General features: G+C 39.3%; 2 protein-coding genes across 2 annotated transcripts; both read left to right on the top strand.

Moving 5' to 3' along the window:
- The first annotated feature begins 4,419 nt into the window (after nt 1-4,419).
- On the top strand, nt 4,420-5,479 carry LOC131018234 (F-box/kelch-repeat protein At3g23880-like). Its single transcript, XM_057946958.1, has one exon. It carries the CDS (start codon nt 4,420-4,422, stop codon nt 5,452-5,454), a length of 1,035 nt encoding a protein of 344 aa, XP_057802941.1. The 3' UTR covers nt 5,455-5,479.
- Nucleotides 5,480-13,653: 8,174 nt separating this feature from the next.
- Nucleotides 13,654-14,262, top strand: LOC131018233 (uncharacterized). Its single transcript, XM_057946957.1, has one exon. It carries the CDS (start codon nt 13,654-13,656, stop codon nt 14,260-14,262), a length of 609 nt encoding a protein of 202 aa, XP_057802940.1.
- The last annotated feature ends 8,156 nt before the right edge of the window (nt 14,263-22,418 follow it).

The following is a 22,418-nucleotide window of genomic DNA, read 5'->3' as shown; positions in this document are numbered from 1 at the left end:
TCCACGATGTTCCCTCTGATTTTCGCCCGACCTTGACTCAATTTTCTGACGTATTTGCTGCACCAACTGGACTTCCTCCACATCGCCTATTTGACCATCGTATCCATCTGGATCCGGGTTCCAAACCGATCAACGTTCGCCCATATCGCTATCCTCATTTCCAGAAGAGCGAGATGGAACGTTTGGTCCAGGAAATGCTCGATCAGGGCATTATACGCCCCAGCCACAGTCCTTTTTCATCCCCAGTACTATTGGTTCGAAAGAAGGATGGCTCCTTCCGCTTTTGCGTTGATTATCGCGCCTTGAACGCGGTGACCGTTAAAGACAAATTTACAATCCCTACTGTCGACGAACTCATTGATGAACTGGGAACTTCTGCCGTTTTCTCCAAGCTGGATCTGCGCGCCGGGTTCCACCAAATCCGTATGCACAATCAAGATATTTTTAAGACGGCATTCCAAACTCACGACGGCCATTATGAGTTTCTAGTAATGCCCTTTGGCTTATCTAATGCTCCATCTACGTTTCAGCCCACTATGAACTACGTTCTCAAGAAATTCTTGCGTCGTTTCGTCGTCGTCTTCTTTGACGATATACTTATTTACAGTCGCTCTGCGTCCGAACATCTTGAGCATTTATCTGCAGTGCTCTAATTGCCTTCGCACCAACCGCCTCTATGTCAAGCTCTCCAAGTGCTCATTTGGCACTTCATCCGTCGCTTACTTGGGTCATATAGTGAGTGTCGGCGAACTCAGAGTTGACCCAACTAAAATCCAAGCTATGCTCGATTGGCCACAACCCAAATCGGCGAAACAATTGCGGGGCTTCCTTGGGCTGACAGGATACTATCGCAAATTCATCCGGCACTATGCCTCTATTGCTGCTCCTCTTACGGACTTGCTTCGTAAGGACGGTTTCCAATGGTCTACCCACGCCTCCTCTGCTTTTACTGCCTTACAACAGGCCATGATCTCGGCTCCTGTGTTACGGCTCCCCGACTTCTCGAAGTCTTTCACGATTGATACAGACGCTTCGGACCTGGGGCTGGGTGCGGTGCTCCTCCAAGACAACCGCCCGATTGCGTATCACAGCCGAAAACTAGGCGTTCGTCTCCGGAGTGCTTCCACGTATATTAAAGAGCTCCATGCACTTTGCGAAGCCATTGGCAAATGGCGTCAGTACCTCTTGGGCCGTCGTTTTGTCATTCGGACCGATCACCACAGCTTGAAGGAACTCCTCCATCAACAACTTCACACACCGGACCAACATCGTTACATTCGCAAGTTGTTGGGTTACGATTTTGTAATCGAGTACAAGCCTGGGTCCCATAACGTCATAGCCGACGCCCTGTCACGTGCCCCTGCAGCTGATCCGGAGTATCCACTCGCCGTCGTCATCCCGGCATCAGTCTCTCCTTCGTGCTTCTCAATTTAGAGTGTACCAGTTTCCACCTTCCTTGATCAATTACGTCGCGCCAACTCCGAGGATTCTGAGCTGCTCTCTTACCACCAGCAACTCCAGCAGGGCCTCCTACCTCCCGACTATTCTGTGGTTGACGGCCTACTCACTTATCGCCACCGATATTTTATTCCCCCATCTCCTCACTTTCGGCAACAACTCTTACAGGAGTATCACTGCTCTCCCATTGGCGGTCATGGTGGAGTTAAAAAGACCCTAGTCGGCCTCTCTGCTCTCTTTTACTGGCCCAAAATGCGCCGCGACGTCGAGGATTTTGTGCGAGCTTGTGTGACCTGCCAACAAATCAAGTCCCTCACCACTGCTCCAGCCGGCTTGCTGCAACCGTTGCCCATTCCCGCATTGGTTTGGAATGAGCTTACTATGGACTTCATCACTCATCTGCCGGTATCACATGGCTATTCTGTCATTCTCGTGGTTGTTGATCGTCTCACAAAGGCCGCCCACTTCGGTCCCTTACCTGCTGGTTTTACCGCCAGCAAGGTGGCTCGCCTTTTCACTGATATGGTAGTCAAACTACATGGTTTTCCTTCCACTATCATCTCTGACCGTGATCCAATTTTCATTAGTAAATTCTGGTCCGAATTGTTTGCACTCAGCGGCACCTCTCTCAAGCACACATCCGCTTATCATCCCCAGACCGACGGTCAAACTGAGGTCGTCAATCGATCCTTAGAGCAATATCTTCGTGCCATGACTTCCGATCACCCTACACGCTGGCCGGATTATCTGGGTTGGGCCGAGTTCCACTATAATACCAGTTTCCACACTAGTATTTCCATGAGCCCATTTCAAGCAGTGTACGGGCGTCAACCGCCGGTTATCCCTCGTTACACGCCCAGCTCCACTTCTGTCGATGCCCTTGACACTTTGCTTCTAGAGCGCGATCGCTTACTACAAGTCTTGAAGGAGTCTTTGACCTCTGCTCAGCATCGCATGCAACAGCAGGCAAATAAACATCGTCGTGACGTCTCTTTTGATGTTGGTGACCGTGTTTGGGTTAAGCTTCAGCCGTATCGCCAGATTTCTGTGGCGCGTCGTTCAGCTCCCAAATTAGCCAAACGGTTTTTTGGCCCATATCGTGTCTTGGAACGCATTGGCGTTGTTGCTTATCGTCTCGATTTCCCTGACGGCAGCCGCATTCATCCGGTTTTTCACGTGTCTCTCCTCAAGAAATTCGTCGGGTCCGATTCAACTCCCATCGCTCACCTCCCTGTGGACTCTGATGGCTCGCCCACCTTGGTCCCTTTGGTCGTCATTGCTACTCGCACCACCTATCGTGATGGCACTCCCTTACCCCAGTTATTAGTTCAATGGGACGGCCTTCCTCCAGAAGCGGCGACTTGGGAACCTCTTGCTTCCTTTCGGGAGTCATTTCCAGAATTTCACCTCGAGGACGAGGTGGTTTCAAAGGATGGGGGAGTTGATACGCCAATAGAAGCCCAACAAAGTATACATGATGAGCTAAGCCCAAGCTTAGCCCGGAGCAGACCTCGTCGGGCAATCCGAAAGCCCAACCGTTATCTTGATTAGTTATTTCTTTACTTCTTGTTTTTATGGGCCGTTTAGTATCGTCCATAGATTAGGGCTAGATTATAGTTTATTTCTTGTTCTCCAAGTTATTACTTTTGTTGCCCTAGCTTCTATATAAGAAGAAGGGAACATTATTGTTCTTTTTTATGCTATGAAATTATTTGCTTGAGCTCTTCCTTGCGTGATCGTAAGAATTGCCGGAGTTTCGTGTTCTCCCTAACGTGAGCATTAATACGTAGCGTATTACTATCACGGACCCAATAAGATTGATAAGAGTGAGGTGGATGAGATTGATAAGATTGATAGAATTTGAGGGATGATTAAATAATCACTCATTTGGATGATTAGATGCGGGCTGAGTTATCAATCACGGACCCAATCATGCAAACCAATAAACACTTGATTAAGAATTAAAATGAATTATTTTATCAATCATGTCTTATCACTCAAACCAAACGACACCTCCAATAGTGTTTGATATAAGAAAAAGGATAAATTAGCGAAATATGCAAAATAAAAACTAAGCTCAATCTCTGTTTCAACAAACACACATCACCAACACTTTACTTACCTTTCTTCTTTTATTTTGTTTCTCAAACTCTGTTCCTACATTCTTATCTGTGTACCGAAATTTCTATTTCATTTGTAAACCTGCATTATAAATCAAATATAAAATATACATAATGAAGTTCATTTGATAAAGAATCATATTTTAACATGTGAAACACACTCTTTTAACTAATTATATATGCAACAAAATGTAACATACATCCTCAAACATACTTATTAATTTTAATACATATATAATCTTAAATTTTCCCTAAAATGTCAAAAAAAAAAATGTAACAATTTATCTGATGAGGCAAATTTTAACCAAGGGGAAAATGTTTAGTCCGATTTTGATATGGGCCTCGATTATAAAAAATAATTAGTAAAAAAAGATCTAAAAGAAAAAAGAAAAATAGTAGTTCAAATTACAAACCTACAAACACTAAGATCAAATCTAACCGAAACCCTCTAATGCATACGTATGTAATGCATATTCCTTTTCTTATTTTTAATATTTCATCCTATTTATTTTTTGTTATATAGAATAGTTTAGGGACTGTTTCGACTTTTTAAATACGGAACGTATTTGATGCATAGTAAATATCTGATGCACATCTCTTTTCTTGCTTTTAAAAATATCTGATGCATATCTCTTCTCTTGCTTTTAATATTTTCCTATTTAATTTTGGTTTCCTAGTTGTGTTTAGCTTTGGTTTCCTAGTTGTGTTAGAAGAATTTAGCGTTTGTTCCAATATTTAAATACGAAGGTTTGATGTTTTGAGATAAATTTTGATTATTCTTACAAATAAAATTTGCATATTTTCTTTCGCACGATCAGCGTTTGTTACTCTCATGTCAGCTATGGATACCGACGGCGGCGAGCTATCTCTCCTTTTTCCTAAAGAAATCGTCGAAGAAATACTGTCAAGACTTCCGGTGACATCGCTCTTGAAATTCCGATGCGTTTCGAAATCATGGCGTTGTTTGATTGGAAGCGACCGATTCATCAAAACCCACCTGCAAACTTCGTCCAAAAACGCATCTTTTGCCCATCACAGGCTCGTTCTTAACAAATCTCAGAACTTGTTCGATGACGGGATGAATACACTGTGGAGGTCCCCGGTTCTTATCGTGGGTTGCTGTAATGGGCTCGTCTGCTGCTGCATTAATCTCGAGAAAGGGCGTTTTATATTGTGGAATCCAGCTACCAGAATCTCGAAGGAATTACCGCAGTTGGTAATAGACAATATGCGTTGGTCCATTGTCAGTTACGGGTTCGGTTGGGACGAATCGAGCGATGCACACAAGGTGTTTGTTGTTTTGTTTAGTCGTAAGCGGTGGGTGGGTAAACTTTATAGCTCAAGCACGAATTCATGGAAAACAGTAACTGAGTATGGTGATTTCGAATTAATATACGGTGACGCGGAGTTTGCGAGCGGGAAGCTTCACTGGCTGAGGAAGAGGAGGGGCGGGAGTGGTGGATGGTATGCTGCCGACATTGCTACATTCGACTTGAAGAGCGAGGAGTTTGGAGTGATGGAGCTGCCATGTGAGTCGACGTTGTCGTTGAGCCTCAACGAGGGATGCCTTAGCGTTGTTTGTTATAACGTGAGAACGCTCTTTGATGTGTGGGTAATGAAGCAGGATTGTTGGGTGAAAGTGAGGGATGTTGTTGTTTACGAGCCTTGTGAAATTCTTCCTTCTGTAGCCCCATTTAGCGCAGTCGACGATGTGGAGATTCGGCTAGTTCGTGGTTCGACTTTTGAGCTCGACGATCCAGCACAGGATGACGATGTGTTTTCGCGGATCAAGAAACTTAAACCTTCCATTCCGATGAATCTCTACATCGAAAGTTTAGTCTCTCCCCTCCCTAACAAGAGGGGTAACTGTGTCTAGATATACGAATTTTCACTTAATTTTAATTTTTGCACATGAATTGAAAATACCGCTTACACCAATATTTTATTTTTGGCACAATCGTCAAATTTTAGTGGCATATCAAACTATATCATTTAGTACATCGATCTTGACTAAAGAAATTTTAGGCGTCAAAAATTAACAGAAGTTGAAAGTTTGTTTATTTTAAAGAAGAATATTTAGTTCATTGGTAAAATTAAAATTTAGTGAAAGTTTGTATGCTTTGGCCCAATCAGCACTAGAAACTGCTAGCAAAGTTAATACTCCCTCCGTCCCTGAAATGGCTTCCTCTTTAGGGACGGCACGGGTTTTAATGAAAAGTTGTAAAGTGTATTGATAGTGGAGAAAAAGTGATATAATTATTATTGGAAGTTGTGAAAAGTGTTATAATTAGTATCGGGAGTGATGAAAAGTGAAAAGTAAGAATAAATAAAGTATTATTAATGGTGGGATAGGTGTCCAAAAATGGAAAGAAAGAAAGAGAAAATTATTTGGGGGACGTCCCAAAATGGAAAAAGAGAAAGTTATTTTAGGGACGGAGGGAGTATAAAGTAGGCTATGTATGAAGAAAATATTCGCAAGAACCTTTGGTCTCTGATCCATTTAGTCTATTATGTCTTTCAGTGGAGTGTTTATTTTGGGAGATATTTTTAGATTGATTAAGAAAAATTATAGGTCAATTCATTTTAATGGATTTAGTATTCATTTTAACGTATACTCCTTCCGTCTCCCAAATTTACGTCTTTACTTTTTGGCCCATTTTTCAAATATATGTCCTTTTTATTTTTAGACAATACCACACACATATTTAATAATTTTTCTCTTAATGTGGGACCCATTCTTGTTTGTCAATACTTTTTACTCCCTCCGTCCCTGAAATAGATTTCTATTTAGGGAGGCACAAGTTTTAAGAAAAAGTTGTGTAAAGTGTATTGATAGTGAAGAAAAAGTGTTATACTCCCTCCGTCCACCAATTAAAGGCCTATATGAAAAAACACGGATTTTAAGAAAAAGTGTATTTTTATTAGTTGAGTGGAGAAAGGGTCCCACTTTTTAAGAAAAAATGTATTTTTATTAGTTGAGTGGAGAAAGGGTCCCACTTTTTTGTAAAGAATCTTTGACTTTTTTGATTAAATAATGAATAAAAACTTACAAAAAATAAGTAGGCCTTGTTTTTGTGGACGGACCAAAAAGGCAAGTAGGCTTTGAATTGGTGGACGGATGGAGTAATTATTATTGGAAGTTGTGAAAATGTGTTATAATTAGTATTGAGAGTGGTGAAAAGTGAAAAATAAGAATAAATAAAGTATTATTAGTGGTGGGGTAGTGGTGGAAGTTCATGTTGACCCTATCCAAAAAAAAAATTGTCATCATAGTACACTTAGCAATTAATATATTCAATATTTAATACTCTCTTCATATATTAAAATAATTCTAGAACATAACGACACATGTTTTAATAAAAATAGCTGAATATATATTGAGTAGGGGTGTAATCGAGCCGAGTCGAACCGAATATGGGTATGCTCAAGTTTGGTTTGTTTAGTATAGAATTGAATCCTGAACTTTGTTTGTTGAATATTTTGAGGCTCACGAGCTTAATCGAGCCTATACGAACTTTCCAAATTTATATTTATATTCAAAATATTGATATTTTTTTCGAAAATAAATTATTTCATTCAAAATAATAACCACCAATTATTCAATGAAGAACCTGAATCTATAAATAATTTTCAACTTTGTATTTTCAATACTTGAAATACCAGTTAAATTTTATTAATTGACAATAATTAAGTATAGGTATATAAATTCATCAAAAATCAAAAGAAAATATAAATGATAACTAATACTGCCTTCATCCACAAAACATCCACCTAAGATTGTGTTCATCAATGACTCACCAACCCAAATTTTTAATAACAAACTTATTTCTCTCTCGTCCATATATACAACCTATAACTCAATTCAATTATACAAATTTTATACTTTATTAATAAAAACTTATTTCTCTCTCTACACAAATCTCACAATCCCACAAGTGATTTCCAAATTTTTTATCTCTCCCCTGCAAAAACTTTCTCGAAACTTTTTGTGGCATCTAGAATTCTCTCAAACTTTTGAGCAAGTTTTTTTAGCTCCTGAAGGCACAGTGCAAGAACTAGACGAGTATAAGAAAAAAAGCCAAATGAAATCCTATTTTCTCTATTTCATTGAAAAAATCCCTATTGGTATATCTTCAAGAGAAACTCTATACAAAAAAGCCTCATTCTTTCAACTTCAGTGCATAAAAAATGTAGAGTTTCAAATGCAAACAACACTAAGATTTTCCCAATCTAGAGAGTCTCTGATGAAGATATATAAAAAAAAAAACCAAGAATTTGCACATATCCTGATGAAGAATCACATACTTGAGCTTGTTAAATTGCAGCCCTGAGCTAAGGGCATTGACAGAGTTGAGATGATTCACTATTTCCCAAACAACTGATAACCTATCTATCATCTTCTCCAGATGCACAATCGATCCTGCCCATATGGGCTATACTGTTTCTCCAATTCATCCAAATCCTATGAGGATGAATTACTGTAACAATCTATAGACTTATAAAGTCTGTGAAAATAGATATAAATCAATCTAACAGAATCACCTAAACTCTAAATCGAATTAAACAATCCATGAAATTTGATAGAATCAATATCAATAAATTATAAAAAATCTATCAAAATCTTTTAACTTCTGAGTTGGATACACCCCTGCGTTTTCAGCAAGGTTGAGAGAGAGGGTGGTTTTGTAGCTCAAGTCGAGTTTTCTTGAGTGATCTTTGTAGGTAAAAGAGAAAGTTCACCCTCCATGGATGTAGGTCACCTTGACCGAACCACGTAAATCGAGTCTTCATTTTATTCTTGTTTGATTTCTCGTTTCAATTTGGATTATTGTTAAGAATTGGTGACGCCTGTGGGAACGATCCACCACGATGTCAGGGGCATGTTTTGAAGCGAAGAAATTCAATGGAAAGGGCGATTCAACCTTTGGAAAATCAAGATGCGTGCATTACTAATCCAGCAGGGATTAGGCGATGCATTGAAGGGGAAAAAGCATATCCAAAGGTGAAGAACGAGACTGATGGAAGTAAGAAATTAAGTCGGGAAGAAATAGATCAGATAGCTTACAGCACCATCATCTTATGCTTAGGAGATAGGGTGTTGCGTAAGGTCTGCAAAGAGGATACCGCCTTGAAGGTATGGAATAAGGTCGAATTTTAAGCTCTATGATCAGGCACTAGATGATGTGCTTTTGTGGATGAAGAAAATTAGAGCTTCCTTGCAAACGCATCTCTACATCGAAAGTTTAGTCTCTCCGGTCCCGACAAGAACCTTTGCCGAGCGATTTGATTGCAAGTTACTCTCGTCATAAAAAGATGGGTTAATTCGCTCTAAATCCTTAAACTATAGTCATTTTCCGTTTTTTCCCTCAATCTTTGAACTTCCCATATAAAACCCCCAACTTTCAATTTTTCCTAATTTTCCCATGACGGGTTTTCCGGCCAAATCCGGTGTCGGAATTTTCCTATGTGGCGTTATTCTTGCCAAATCACTGTATATGTGGCATATCACCCCCACCCCCACCCCCACCCTCCCCCTCACACGTCACTCTCTCTCTCTCTCTCTCCCCCATCCCCCTTCCTGCTCTACCCGCCGTCTGGCTCTCCCTCTCTAACTCTCTTCCTCCACCGCCGCCACAATCGTCCAGGTTGCCGTCCAAGTTCCCGGATCCGCGCTCCCAAGATCCAACCTGAGAACCCTTCTCTCTGACCCATGTTTTCAGACAGCTAGGGTTTCGTCAGCGAGAAATCGAGTGGAAGAGAGAGGGAGGGGGGAGGAAATGCCGGCGGTGGGCGATGGGGGAAGGGGGAAGAGGGAGAGCCGATGGAGGTCCCAGAAAACGTCGGGAGGAGTGGGTGTGTGTCGTCAGCGGCGGCGGCTCCATGGCTGCTCGCCAGACTGATTCGAGAGGAGGGAGTCAATTTTGAGGTCTAGAGAGTTTGGTGGCGGCTATCAAGGTTGCTCACCGGAAGTTTCAGAGAGAGAGATGGGCTGAGTTTTGTTGAGGGCTGGTCTGGGGGACGGCGGCGGCCATGGTTGCTGTCTCCGGGAGTTTGATTGAGAGACGGAGGGAGGCGGTGGCGGTGCTCTTCGCCGTTGCCAAGGAGGGACAGCGGTGGTCGATGGCGGCTCCTCGTCGGAGTCGGAGGAGAGGGAGTTCTGTGAGGTCTGGGCAGTGGTTGGTCTTCAGCTGCTCCGCCGGAGAGTTGATGGAGGGGGAGAGCCAGACGGGGGGCAGAGGGGAGAGAGAGAGAGAGAGAGAGAGAGAGAGAGAGAGAGAGAGAGAGAGAGTGACGTGTGAGGGTGGGGGTGGGGGTGATATGCCACGTATACGGTGATTTGGCAAGAATAACGCCACATAGGAAAATTCCGACACCGGATTTGGTCGGAAAACCCGTTATGGGAAAATTAGGAAAAATTGAAAGTTGGGGGTTTTATATGGGAAGTTCAAAGATTGAGGGAAAAAACGGAAAATGACTATAGTTTAAGGATTTAGAGCGAATTAACCCTAAAAAGATAAATAAAATTCTATCAGAATAGTACTCCCTCCGTCCCACTTCAATTGGCACACTTGCTTTTTTTATTTGTCCCACTTAAATTGGTACTTTCCTAAAATAGTATGTGGTCCCTACTTTCTCTACACGCATAAAATAAATGGACCCCTCCTACTTTACACTCTTAACCTTTGTGCCCAACTAAAAAGTGTCAATTGAAGTGGGACGGAGGGAGTATGACGTAGTAGGCTTTGTAGGAAGAAAATTGATCACTATTTTTATAGCAATAAAAATTACAACTAATACAGTGTAATTGTAGCAAATAAACAGTAACTGAGTATTGTATCCACGTGGACTGATAAACAAAATCACTCTAAGTAATCCTAATAAAACTCTAACAATATCCAGGCAAACTCAAATATGATGGATAAACAAAAACTAAAATTAAAACAAAGCAAATAAAAACAGGAGAAAAACTCAAATAATAAAAGACTTTGACCTTAGGAATGTACTATCGTTAATCAAACTCATGCATTCAACCTATTGATTCAATTACTAATTTTAATCCACCCTGATGAAAGATCACAACAATATTCATAATCTTTTCTAACGAACAACTATGAAAGTAGATTAATAAACCCCTTATCGTATTCAAGACTCAAATGAATAAATTAACTCTAAATAGCACACAAAGAATAGCTTCCTATAGCTCACTTATCACATTCAAGACTCAAGGCAAAACTATATCATGCATTTCTGAATCAGCTGAACAATTATCACATTCAAGACTCAAACAGGATAGCTAGACATGCAAATTATTGGCCAGATAATTCACAAGAAATCAAGCACCAGGAATCATGAATCACAAGCTGGAGGGCAAATTGATATCAATAAATCAAATAACACATATTCAATCAATTATGTACAAACTCTAGTTCAGATAAAAGAACTAGTCAGACATCAAAAAATAAAATAAAAGCATAAATAAAAGAAAGCAATTGAAATAAATAAAATAGATAAAATCCGGAAAGAATTCAGGATGAACAGCTCGAATCTTGAATCTTGCAGAAAATAAATCTAATCTACGAAAGTTGTAAAATTATAAGCTAGAACTGAAAAATATGAAAATAGAAAAAGGACCTATATATAGGCATAGGGGGAAAATACAGCACAGAGCTTGAAAATACTGATAAAATCCGAAAATTCCCAAAAATTCAGAAATTCCCGTCAGATAATATTCACTGCTGTATGCGACTTTCTTGTTTCAGCCATATCTTTCTCATCTAAACTCCGATTTGCGATCTGTTTGTGCCTAAGAACTTGTATCATGATTATCTACAACTTTCATTAAGACCATTTGTCTAAATTCAAAATCAATATTTTTTTAAAAATCACCAAAATACGAACAAGTATCATACTTAACAAGATAAAACAATTTAAACATAAAACAATTATCCAACACTCAATTTCCTATAAAATTGACATCATATGAACATTAAAAACGATGGAGACATGGGTGTTATTAAAAATATTTTAAAGAATCTTTAATTAGTCTTTATTTCTTATATATATATTTCATTGGGCGGTTTACTTTGGCATCTGATACTTTTAGATTGTAGAAAAAGAATTCATTTGAGTGTATTTCTTTTTAGTTCATATTTATCTCATTTATCTCCCCCCCCCCAAAAAAAAAGGTAATCTAATAAACTCTGATCTATTGATTGATGGTTGGGATTATTTTTTTACTGATATTTGAAATCTTGCAGGGTCTTGAAAAAAAGAAAAAAATTGACCGGATTTTGTCACCGCATAAACATTAAGCAAACTTTGTTAAGTGGCGGATTAATATACAAATGAAAAAGTAGTAGACAATATCCAAAAAAAAGAAACTTCATGAATTTACATGCTATTAACCCCTTTATTATTATTTGTTTAATTAGACTAGAGGGAGTAATGAGGGCTATCAATAGAATCATCATTTGTTAAGTCTACTTCGCCGTCAATCCACGACAAAATTGATCGGTTGTTTGGGTTCAAAGTCTATTTCTTTTTATGGTGGGTTATCAGTTGAATTTATAATTATGTTAATTTCTGCACGTTTTAAAAATTTTTGGACTAGGATTTGAACTGTGTACTCTACAGAGATGTTAGGTCAGAGTGATATATAAAACATAATTGATAAAATAATCCAACTTAATAAAGTATTTAGTTTGTTTGATTCGGCCTCTCAGTTAGAGATGTAAGCGAATTGAATTGGAGTGAATATCATTGTATTTGATTCGCATTCGCAACATATTTACATATTCAAATTTGTACTCCAATATCTTTTGAATGTTATTTGCAATTGGTATTTGATTCGCACATTTTGGGAATATTTGTTTAGATTTCTCTTAGGTGGGTTCTCTTTGATTGTAAATTTATCATGGATAAACAAAATTTCACTCTCCTTTCTTTTCTCTCATTTCTATTTGACCCTTACTCATTACTCCTTTTCACTACAAAGGAGGGATAATATTATTCCTCTAAAATGGTGTGATAATATTATCCCTCGTTTATAGTGAGAATTAAGAATAAGTAAGGGTCAAGTAGGAAAATGAGAGAAAAGAAATGAAAAATTTAAAGGGTGAAATTCTGGTTATCCCTCACTTTCCTATGATAAATTTACAATCAAAGATAAGCACCTTGAATGTATTCTAAAAGTTACAAATAGAATATTCTAATTGATTTCTTAATATACGATTTGATTTTATTTAAATATAATCAATTCGTAATTTTAAAGGAGAAAATCTCTAAAACAATAATGACACAAGTTGGGCAAAAATCTAGGGGAATAAAGCAATAGACGAACACCAGTCTGGACTCTGGACCGAGTCATTAGCCATTAAGTCCGCAACCATATTTTGAATTAAAAAAAAAAAAAAAAGAGTCCGCAACCATATTTCCTTCCCTAAAAATTAGAGGAAAAGATCCATCCTACGCCTCTTCAAATACAAATAAATACGGACAAACACCTAAAACCCTCTTCAAATACAAAACCCTCGAAACATATATTGAAGATTTGGCAATGGAGATCGAAAGCAGCAGTCACCAATCTCACCATCTTCCGGAAGCAATCATTGCACAAATACTGACAAGATTGCCTGTGAAATCACTCTTGAGATTCAGGTGCGTTTCGAAATCATGGGGCTCTTTAATTGGCTGCGAACACTTCATCAAAATGCACCTTCAAAATTCAATAGAAACCCCATCTTTCCCCCAAAAAAGGGTCTTAATAAGGAAGTATGAGGATGGTATGTTTGATATAAGTGAAATGTTCAATTGGCCTCGTCCTGAGCAATGCTTTATGTGTGAAATTGATACGTTACATTGGCCTCGGCAATGTTCGCTGCTGTCGGTTTTGAGTGAACCAACGAATACTATCCCTTTATCTCCTTTTGTTGATCCAAAGAATACTACATTCTCGAAGGGATATCAAATTTTGGGGTGCTCTAATGGGCTGCTATGTGTTCTAGATACAAGTAACAGAATTCACTTGTGGAACCCATCCACTCGGATCTCCAAGAAACTGCCAGAAATCTCTATAATGGGCTCCCGTGTTAGGAAATTGGGGTTTGGGTGGGTTGAATCGAGTGGTGAGTATAAGGTGTTTGTTGTTGTGGAAACCAATAGGAAACTGGTTGGTAAAGTTTATAGTTCAAAGACAAAATCATGGAAAACAATTGAGATCTGCGATTATTTATATGCATGTCGGCCAAGGGGGTTGTTTGCAGGTGGGAAGCTTTACTGGTATAACGGATGTATTATTATTTTCTTGGACTTGAAGAGTGAGGTGTTTGGAAGGATTGAGATTCCCTACAAAGATATTGGCTTTAAAATGGACTACTTCGTGGGTGTGCTTGGTGGTTGCCTTTGCGTGCTATATTATAATCCTTCATTTCCTGATCGAAGAGGCCTTCGAGTTTCGAGAGTTTGTGTTATGAAGGAGGCTTGGGAGGAAGTGGTGACTCTTTGTCATCTTAATGAGCTTCTTCAACCACCATTGGTAAGTCTAAATGGACAGATTTTGGTAGATTGTGGATCCACTTTGTTGGTTTACAGTGCCCGTGATAATGTCTTTCGATTTACCAAGGTTTCTTCGGGTTTACGTTCATATGTCTATGTTGAAAGTTTACTCTCGCCGGAAGATGTATGAAAGATGGAAGTATAATCTTAGAAGATGATATTTCTTGACATTAATTAATGTATATGTAGTTTGATTTTATCACAAATGCATGTGTTTTGCTTCTTTAGAATAAAGCTTTTATTGGGTTGAAATTGTGTTCCCATGAATAATTCCATGTCTCCATCCAAGTAAAGCACATTGGTTTTTATAGGACTAGAACATAAATTACATATCAAGAACGAGAAGATTAGTGATTTTATTGATGACCCAATGGAGTTCAATTGGTTATATATCACTCTCTCTCACATTCCTTTATTATTCATTTGTATAAGCGAATAATGTCATTTACACGATTTGGATCAGGATACGGATTAGGGTCTGGGTATGGATCAATCCGGTTGTACGGTATACTTAGTTGTACCCAAGGTTTTGTGTTAATCTTATTGCTCAAACGATTCAAGATAACAAGTAGTTTTATCACAGGCTTCACCCGATTTTAATTCCTTTTGATCAATGCAATCCCTACTTGGTTGAGGGTAATAATAATCTTACAACCGTGATTTATGTTCATGATATAAAAATGCAAAGTGAGTGAAGTATCCGCAGCCTCCTTCATATCTACCGAAATAACAACAGATACACAACAAAATCAGCTGTCCCTTCCAAGAAATTTCGAGAGCCAATCAAGAGAGTTGTAAACTGAATTTGGTAAACTGAACTTATATATATATATATATATATATATAGGGTGTGGTTCTAGAGAGAACTACATTATTTGTGAGAACGGGAGAACCATCAAATCTAATGCATCCACATTAAAAATTAATGCATTCGCTGTTAAAATTAATGCACTAATAAAATTAAAAAAAATGCTCCCTTCAGAATTCGAACCCAGGATCTGCATTCATCCAACAAGATGATGCATCCACCGTAGATCTTGATGATCGAATGGCTGAAAATGGTTCTCCGGTCTTCTTTTATTTATGGTTCTTTCCTGAACCTCTCCCTATATATATATATATATATATATATATATATATATATATATATATATAAAAGCATAGTTCAGCCCAATTTTTTAACTTTGAATTTTGATAACACAACGCGGATCCCAGTTAGCCCATTAATAAGTCTTCACAAATAAAATTATTGTAGTTAAGATTAGATTATAATTAAAATTTATTCAGAATTGTATCACTTTAGTCTAGCATATAGCTATTTTATTAATTAAGACCAAACCGGCAGGAGACTTTACCAATTTAAGAAGCCGATATTGTATCTGATTTGCTCAACAAATAGTTAATGGGGATTTCTTTTTTCAAACTATTAATTATATTTATGGTTCGAACTTTAGAGCAATTTGCTAAAAAACCTTAAACTTTAAACAATACTGAAAACAATCCTAAACTTTCATGAAAATTGTAACTTTTTATGATTAAATACACCCCGGCCCTTAAGTTCTTTTTATTTTTTAAGTACCGGTAGGTCTAATTTGTTACAAATTGTAAAGTTGGGTGTCAATTACAAATATGTTCAAAGATTGAGATTTAATATATAATTATCTCTAAAATTTATAAATAAAAGGGTTAAATATTTAATACAATCTCAAGGTTGACCCGCCTTATGCAGAAACGGTTACGTTAGTTACGTTGCATGTAACCCCTTAAAAAAGAAAATTGTTGAGAGAAAGGTAACGGATGTGAGAAGGGTGGACGGAAAATTTTAATAAATAGCACAATAAGGAGTTACATGCAACTAACGTTTCCTTGGGGTCGTTTTTGCACAAGGCGGGTCAACTTCGAGGTTGTATTCGGTATTTAACCTATTGGCCATTTATGGCAATCGTTGCTTGGTTGACTACCTAAAATCCTATTCGGAACGTAGCTGGATTTAGATAGATCATAGAAGTTTCTATGTTTTATATTGAGATCTGACTACGTCCTCTCGAAAATTAATAAAAAAATCAAGACTAACTACGACTCTATTCTATATGTATATGTTTGAGATGTTTTGAGCTTTACATATTTCAAATAGACAGACCAAATTTTCATCATCATGTGAGCACAAAGTTCACAAAAATCAGAAAATGCAGAGATTGCCGCCTCCATTAATAGAGGAGAAACACCAAGATCACTATAGCCCTAAGGTGGTTCCATCGGTCCCAACTTCCACGGAAAAACAGAGCTCTCCTTGCTCCAGAGCTTCAAGGAAACTGCATTCGACTTGCTCATCGCAGGCGGCCTAAAAAGTCGCCAATCCTACCGCGGGAAGATTCTTGATATCAAAAGTGAAATACTAATAAGCTTCTACAATGAGGAATCGGCTGGCGAGCAGTCGGACGAGCTCGGCAAAATGATGCTTCTTGACGCCTCCTTAATTATAATATACATGGAGATTACCGTACAGCCGCCGTTGATGGTGGAGAAAAAGCTGTCCGCGTTTAATAATGATCTCGGAAAGTTCATGGTGGCGATGATGCCACGCGATTTTTTTTTGCTTCGGAATCAAAGTGTGTCGTCAAGGTTTTGATCAATCACCGATATGAGCAGCTCAAAGTCGAAGAATTTCTTGACAGGTAGTGTATATTGGAAATGGCTAGTGTTTTACCTTCTTTGTTTTCTTTCCTTTTATATCTTTATTTCTAATTTTTTTGAAAGAGTTGCCATAGGTCAGCTCCGAAATAGACCCTTTGAGAAGCCCCACGCGAGCTACAGTGCGAGCCTTAGAGAGTGTTCGGGCTCTAAGAGCTTATAAGCTCCCCAAAAAATAGATTTTTCTATTCCTAACTTATTTTTTCATTATCTTATTTTTTTTGACGGAAAAAGAGAGATTTTATTAACCACACGAACATGGAACATGAAGATGAACTCCGACGGGGGTTCATTCCAAACATGCATCGTAGACATATCTCTCGCAGCTTGTGCTAAGCAATGTGCTATAGCGTTTCTTTCACGATGGACATTACAAATACGAACTCCCGGCAAGGCCAAAAGCTCCCGGCGACAGTAGTTGGCAATGACACCTCTCTTATCTTATAAGGAACTCTCATTTTACAAAAATAACTCAACTATGATTTTTAATTTCATCATATATAATTCTAATTTCATCTAATAAAAATTCTCTCTCTAACTTATAAGCTCAATTATTCAAACACTTTCACAACTTATAAGCTATTAAGAAAATACATCTTATAGGCTCTTTTAAATAAGCGAGTTTAAAATTATTTAAGACCATTATCTTAGGGCGATTTGCAAAAGTAGGCCAATATTTTTCGGACTTGCAAAAATAGGCCAATAATTTTAAATTTCGGCATTCTTAAGCCACATTTGAATCCTATCAGATTTTTTGGGCCACATTTTGACAAAAAAATGTGGCCTATAAATGCCTAATTGGGCCGAAATGTGTTCCAAAAATACTAAAAATTAAAATAATTGGCCTATTTTTGCAAGTCCGAAATATATTGGCCTATTTTTGCAAACCGCCCTAAGATAGTGGACTTAAATAATTTTAAACTCTAAATAAGCTTAGCCAAACACCCTCTAAATTGAGCCTTTTCCTTTGTTTCAGATATATCTTTTGCGTCAGCCACTACTTCTTGCATTGAATAATTCTCTCCTTGATTCTGCGGTATCCTGATTATTAGGGACGTGGGTTCATCACATGGGATTCTCTGTCCCACTATTTTGTGTGTACCACCGTGTACCACTCTTAATTTATTATAATTTTTAATTATATTTTCTTCAATTTTAATTTATTATGCTTTAATATTATAAAAATATAATTAACAAGGGTTCACTCACCCAATTAGGGTTATAATTATTTTTTTTATATTTATTTGAACTAATAAATGATTATTTGGGTTCATCGATTCAAAGTTAGGGTATATAATTTTTTAAAATTTCAATTTTTAGTTATAAATATTAATTAGAGTTCATAATATAATAATATTTTTTTATAAAAAGCAATTATAAAATAGATAAATTAAGAATGGTACACAGTGGTACTCACAAAATAGTGGGACAGAGGATCACATTTGTAGGTCCATGGGTTGTTCGGCTCTCCCTCTCTACTTTTAGAACGACACACCAAAAAAATGAGCCTCTCTTCTTCTGTTTGTCGAGCACTTGTTCTACTGTTTCTACACCCATTGCAGTGTAGTGCGTGCTCTATCGGACATTTTATCATATCCACTAACCGTCAAGGTGTGAAGAAGAGAAAATCGAAATTTAAAAATCAGAAACCCTAGATGTATTTTGATTTGGGGAAAGGGAAGAAAAGAATAAGTGAGGGGGAATGAGAGAAGTCGGCCTCGTTGCGCCGAAGGTGGCGAGAACCGGCGACTTCCGCTGGAACAGAGGCGGCGACGGTTCTGGTCGTGCGTCCTGTATCAAATAGGGAAGAGGGAGGAGGCTCGGCGGCGCAAGGGAGTATTTGATCCCATAGAAACGTTCGATTTTTATATTAATTAAAAAATAATCTAACAGTGTTAACGTCCGTTAAGTGGCGGGGTTATTGGTTCGATTTTGCCACGTTGAGGTAGTAAATAGCGCTTACCCTGACTATACGATCCTGTACGCGATAGGGACGCCATCGATAGGGGAAAGGTTATTACATGTTTTTTATTATTTTTCTTCTCTGTGCAAGTATGAGTACGTACTCAGAATTTTTTGTCCACATCAAACTCACTTCCAGGTAAAAAAAAATCTTCAATATAATGCGAATATAACATGATCAATCTCAAACATATTTAAACTGCATCTTAATTTCATGAGTTCGCTTTTTTTAGCTTAATTTTTTTTAATATGTGATATTATAGCTACAGAGGTATATCGACAAAGAAGACTTTCACAAATGAAAAGGAAACGTTCAAATTTAAAACAAGAGAATTCATGCGATATCAATAGTAAGTAATACAATGTTTTGGCTTAATTTTTTTTATTAAATTTAAATTGACTGTTTATGCATTCAGATTCTATACTAAATGATTTAAAAAAGGTGTCTGATTACATTTATTGCGGAGCTACAAAATTTCAATACAAGCCTCCTATTTTTTGTTGCGATAATGGAAAGGTTATATTTCCATTTTCTAAAATTCTTGAATAATTATATGAATTGTTTACATCTGATCACAAGAAGCTATGGATTTCTGAAGAAGTATCCGCTCATACAAATGTATTATTCTCATTTACTTCATTTGTAGTGAAACTGGATAAAGAGCTTGCATCTGCAAGACGAAGAATTTACACTTTTCGAGCACAAGGAAGGGTTTATCACGATCTTTCGGGATTGATACCACAAGATTCATCTCCTGGCTTTTTTCAATTATATTTTTATGAAACAGGAAGCGAGGTAGACAACAGAACGAACATAATACAAAATCAAAATATCTTAGAAATAGTAGTGAAGAAGCTCATAAAATTTTTGGAAGTCAATCCATATGCAAATGTTTTTCGAAGATTGAAAGATTAACCTTCAATGGATAATGTTTAACTTCATATTTCAAAAGATGTGAACATAGATCAATGAGTATATAATTCTCCACATGGAGATCAAGTTGCAGCTGATGAGGAGTAATGTATGCAGAGCAGAGGAATGAGCGTTTCACTCGGGAAGCATCAGAGGAGTCACTCAGGCAGAGGAATGGGCTCAGACCAGAGGAATCGTGTGGGCCAGAGGAATGGGTTCAGTCAAAGGAATCGCGGAAGTCAGAGGGATGATTTACCCACAAGATAGTCAACGGCAGAAGAGACCGTTTCACCCGGGGAGCGCCAAAGTTGAGGAATCACTCGTTCGCAGGGGGATCCAAAGCTCCGCGATACATATGCTTCTCTGCCCCAGAGCAGAGAAGTGGGTAAAGGCGGACGAAATTACCACCATGCCCCTGGCCATGCGGGGAGCATGACTTCTGAGATGAGATTACTATTTTACCCCCCGAATGTACTCTATAAATACTACATGCACTCCTGCTATGTAAACAACGTGCTCTTTACTAATACAACAACAAATCTATTCTCTCTCGGAAATTCAACTATTTCTCTCAACTTTTACGACCAACACTAGGTAAAATTCGTAGCATAATCACAATTCACCAATTAAAATACCACCCGTTCAATCACGATTCACCAGCTGGCGCCTTCTGTGGGTGTATGCATGCCGATCTGCAATCGCGGGCGGATTTGCGTGCGCAGGCCCCGATTGGGCCGATGTTTCGAGTACCCAGGTGGGTTCGAGGCGATAGATCTACTTTTTTCACTCCGATCCATCCGAAAACTCATAGATTCGTGGGTTTCGTGGTTCTCTCATGTGTGCATGTTCGGATGAGGAGTGAAATTGAGGATCGGGCACTGGTTTCCGTTTAGTTTGTTTGCTCTGCTGATTAATTGTACATAATTCTCATGTTTTTTCATGCGATCTTCGTTTTTATCGTATCTAACGCGTTTTACTAACGATCTCCTGGTTGTTGCTCTGCTTTTACTTATTTTTGGGTTTTCTGGGTGATTCCCCTGGCAATCTGTTATCTCTCTATGTTTGAATCCGTGCCCTGGGTTTATTTCCCGGCGCACGGAGGTATTTCGGTTGGGATTTTATAATGGCCTTCGCGCCAATGTCTGGGATTTCTCACGTCGAGGATTCCTCTGATAAAGGATGGTTCGATCTGTTTTTATTTGGGATCTTTCTCACATTTTTCATGTGTAGGTACCATGGACTCCACTGATGTTCGCCGCACTCTTGAGAAGGACTTCGACAGCACTGGGCTCAACTCCGCTGCCCTCACTGAGGTGCCCATATCTCTGCTCAGCAGCCTACCGGTCAGCGCTGTCTTTTCCACACCACCGGGCTTCCCCAACATCTCCACCACCCCGCTGTCGGGACAAAATGTCACTCTCCAGAGGCCTGCTCTGGTTACTGCTGGATCTGAACCACAGGGCCTGATCCCCACGTCTGGTGGTGGATCGCTAAACTTCACTCTGGCAGAGCAGTTGATGGCTCTGCTGAACTACACCGCTGCGCGTCAGGCGTTGGGTAATTCGCTTGCACCAACTGTCCCCGTTGCCGCCCCTCTAACGGGAAGGCCTAACCAGTAGGGCACTGGGCTCTTACCTCACGCTGCTTTGAAGGCAAATGAACAACTCACTGGGAAACAGCCTGCACTGCCCAAGGAAACACAGAAGTTCCCCGCTGACAGGGAACCGGAGAGAAAACCAGAAGGGAGCCGCACAGTACTGCGCAGTATCATTCGAAGGGAAAGGGTGGGTGAGTCTGACAGTCACTCCGCTACCCCTGTGTTTGAAGGAGAAAAACCAAGAGAAACTGCAAGGCTGAAAAACCAGGTATCACAACTAAAGAACCAACTCAGAGATCTGGAGGATACTCTGAGGGAGAAGTATCTGAGGGCTGAAAGATCGCAAAGGTTAGAGAGATCCCGCAGGGCAGAGAAATCGTATCGATCAGAGAAGTCCCGTCGGACTGAACGGTCAGAGGAGCCAGAACAGGAGTATACCTCTAGCAAGCATGAGCACAAAAGCCACAAACGCCACCACGCTCGTGACTCACCGAAGGACAGGAGGGAGCAAGGAAGGTATAGGGATGACAAGCGGGCCAAAACATCTAAAGTCAACACCACTACCAGCCGGAGCCCTTTCTCCGCGGACATCTTGGCGGATATTTTGCCGAGGAATTACAAGCCTATCTCGCTGGATTATGATGGTACCACTGACCCCGAGGTACACCTTAACCGGTTCGAGGGATTGGTCACACTGCACATGTACTCCGAGGGCATCAAGTGCCGCATATTCTCTACCACTCTGTCTGGACCAGCCCAATTATGGTTCGAGACGTTGCCCCCGAACTCTATCCACTCTTTTGAGGATCAGCCATCTCCCTAATGGACATAAAGCAGGATCAGAATGAGACGCTATGGGAATACACTGCCCGGTTTAACCTCGCTGCTCTGGAGGTTCCAGAGGCGATGTCATAAATCAAATGTTGTGCGTACATCAGAGGGTTGAAGCCCGAGCTTTTCTTCGATGAATTACAGATCAGACCAGCCAGGGACTTCGACGACATCATGGCAAGGTTACCGGGGTACTTACAATTGGAAGACGCCCGGATGGCACATAAGGCTGAAAACGACAAGCATAGGGCCAGAAGGGCCGAAGCCGCGCAAGAACAGAACACCAAGAACC

Source organism: Salvia miltiorrhiza, chromosome 3 (assembly GCF_028751815.1).
Source record: "Salvia miltiorrhiza cultivar Shanhuang (shh) chromosome 3, IMPLAD_Smil_shh, whole genome shotgun sequence".
NCBI lineage: Eukaryota > Viridiplantae > Streptophyta > Magnoliopsida > Lamiales > Lamiaceae > Salvia > Salvia miltiorrhiza.
The sequence above is the reverse complement of the archived record's forward strand: the minus strand, read 5'-3'. Positions and strand labels throughout refer to the sequence as shown.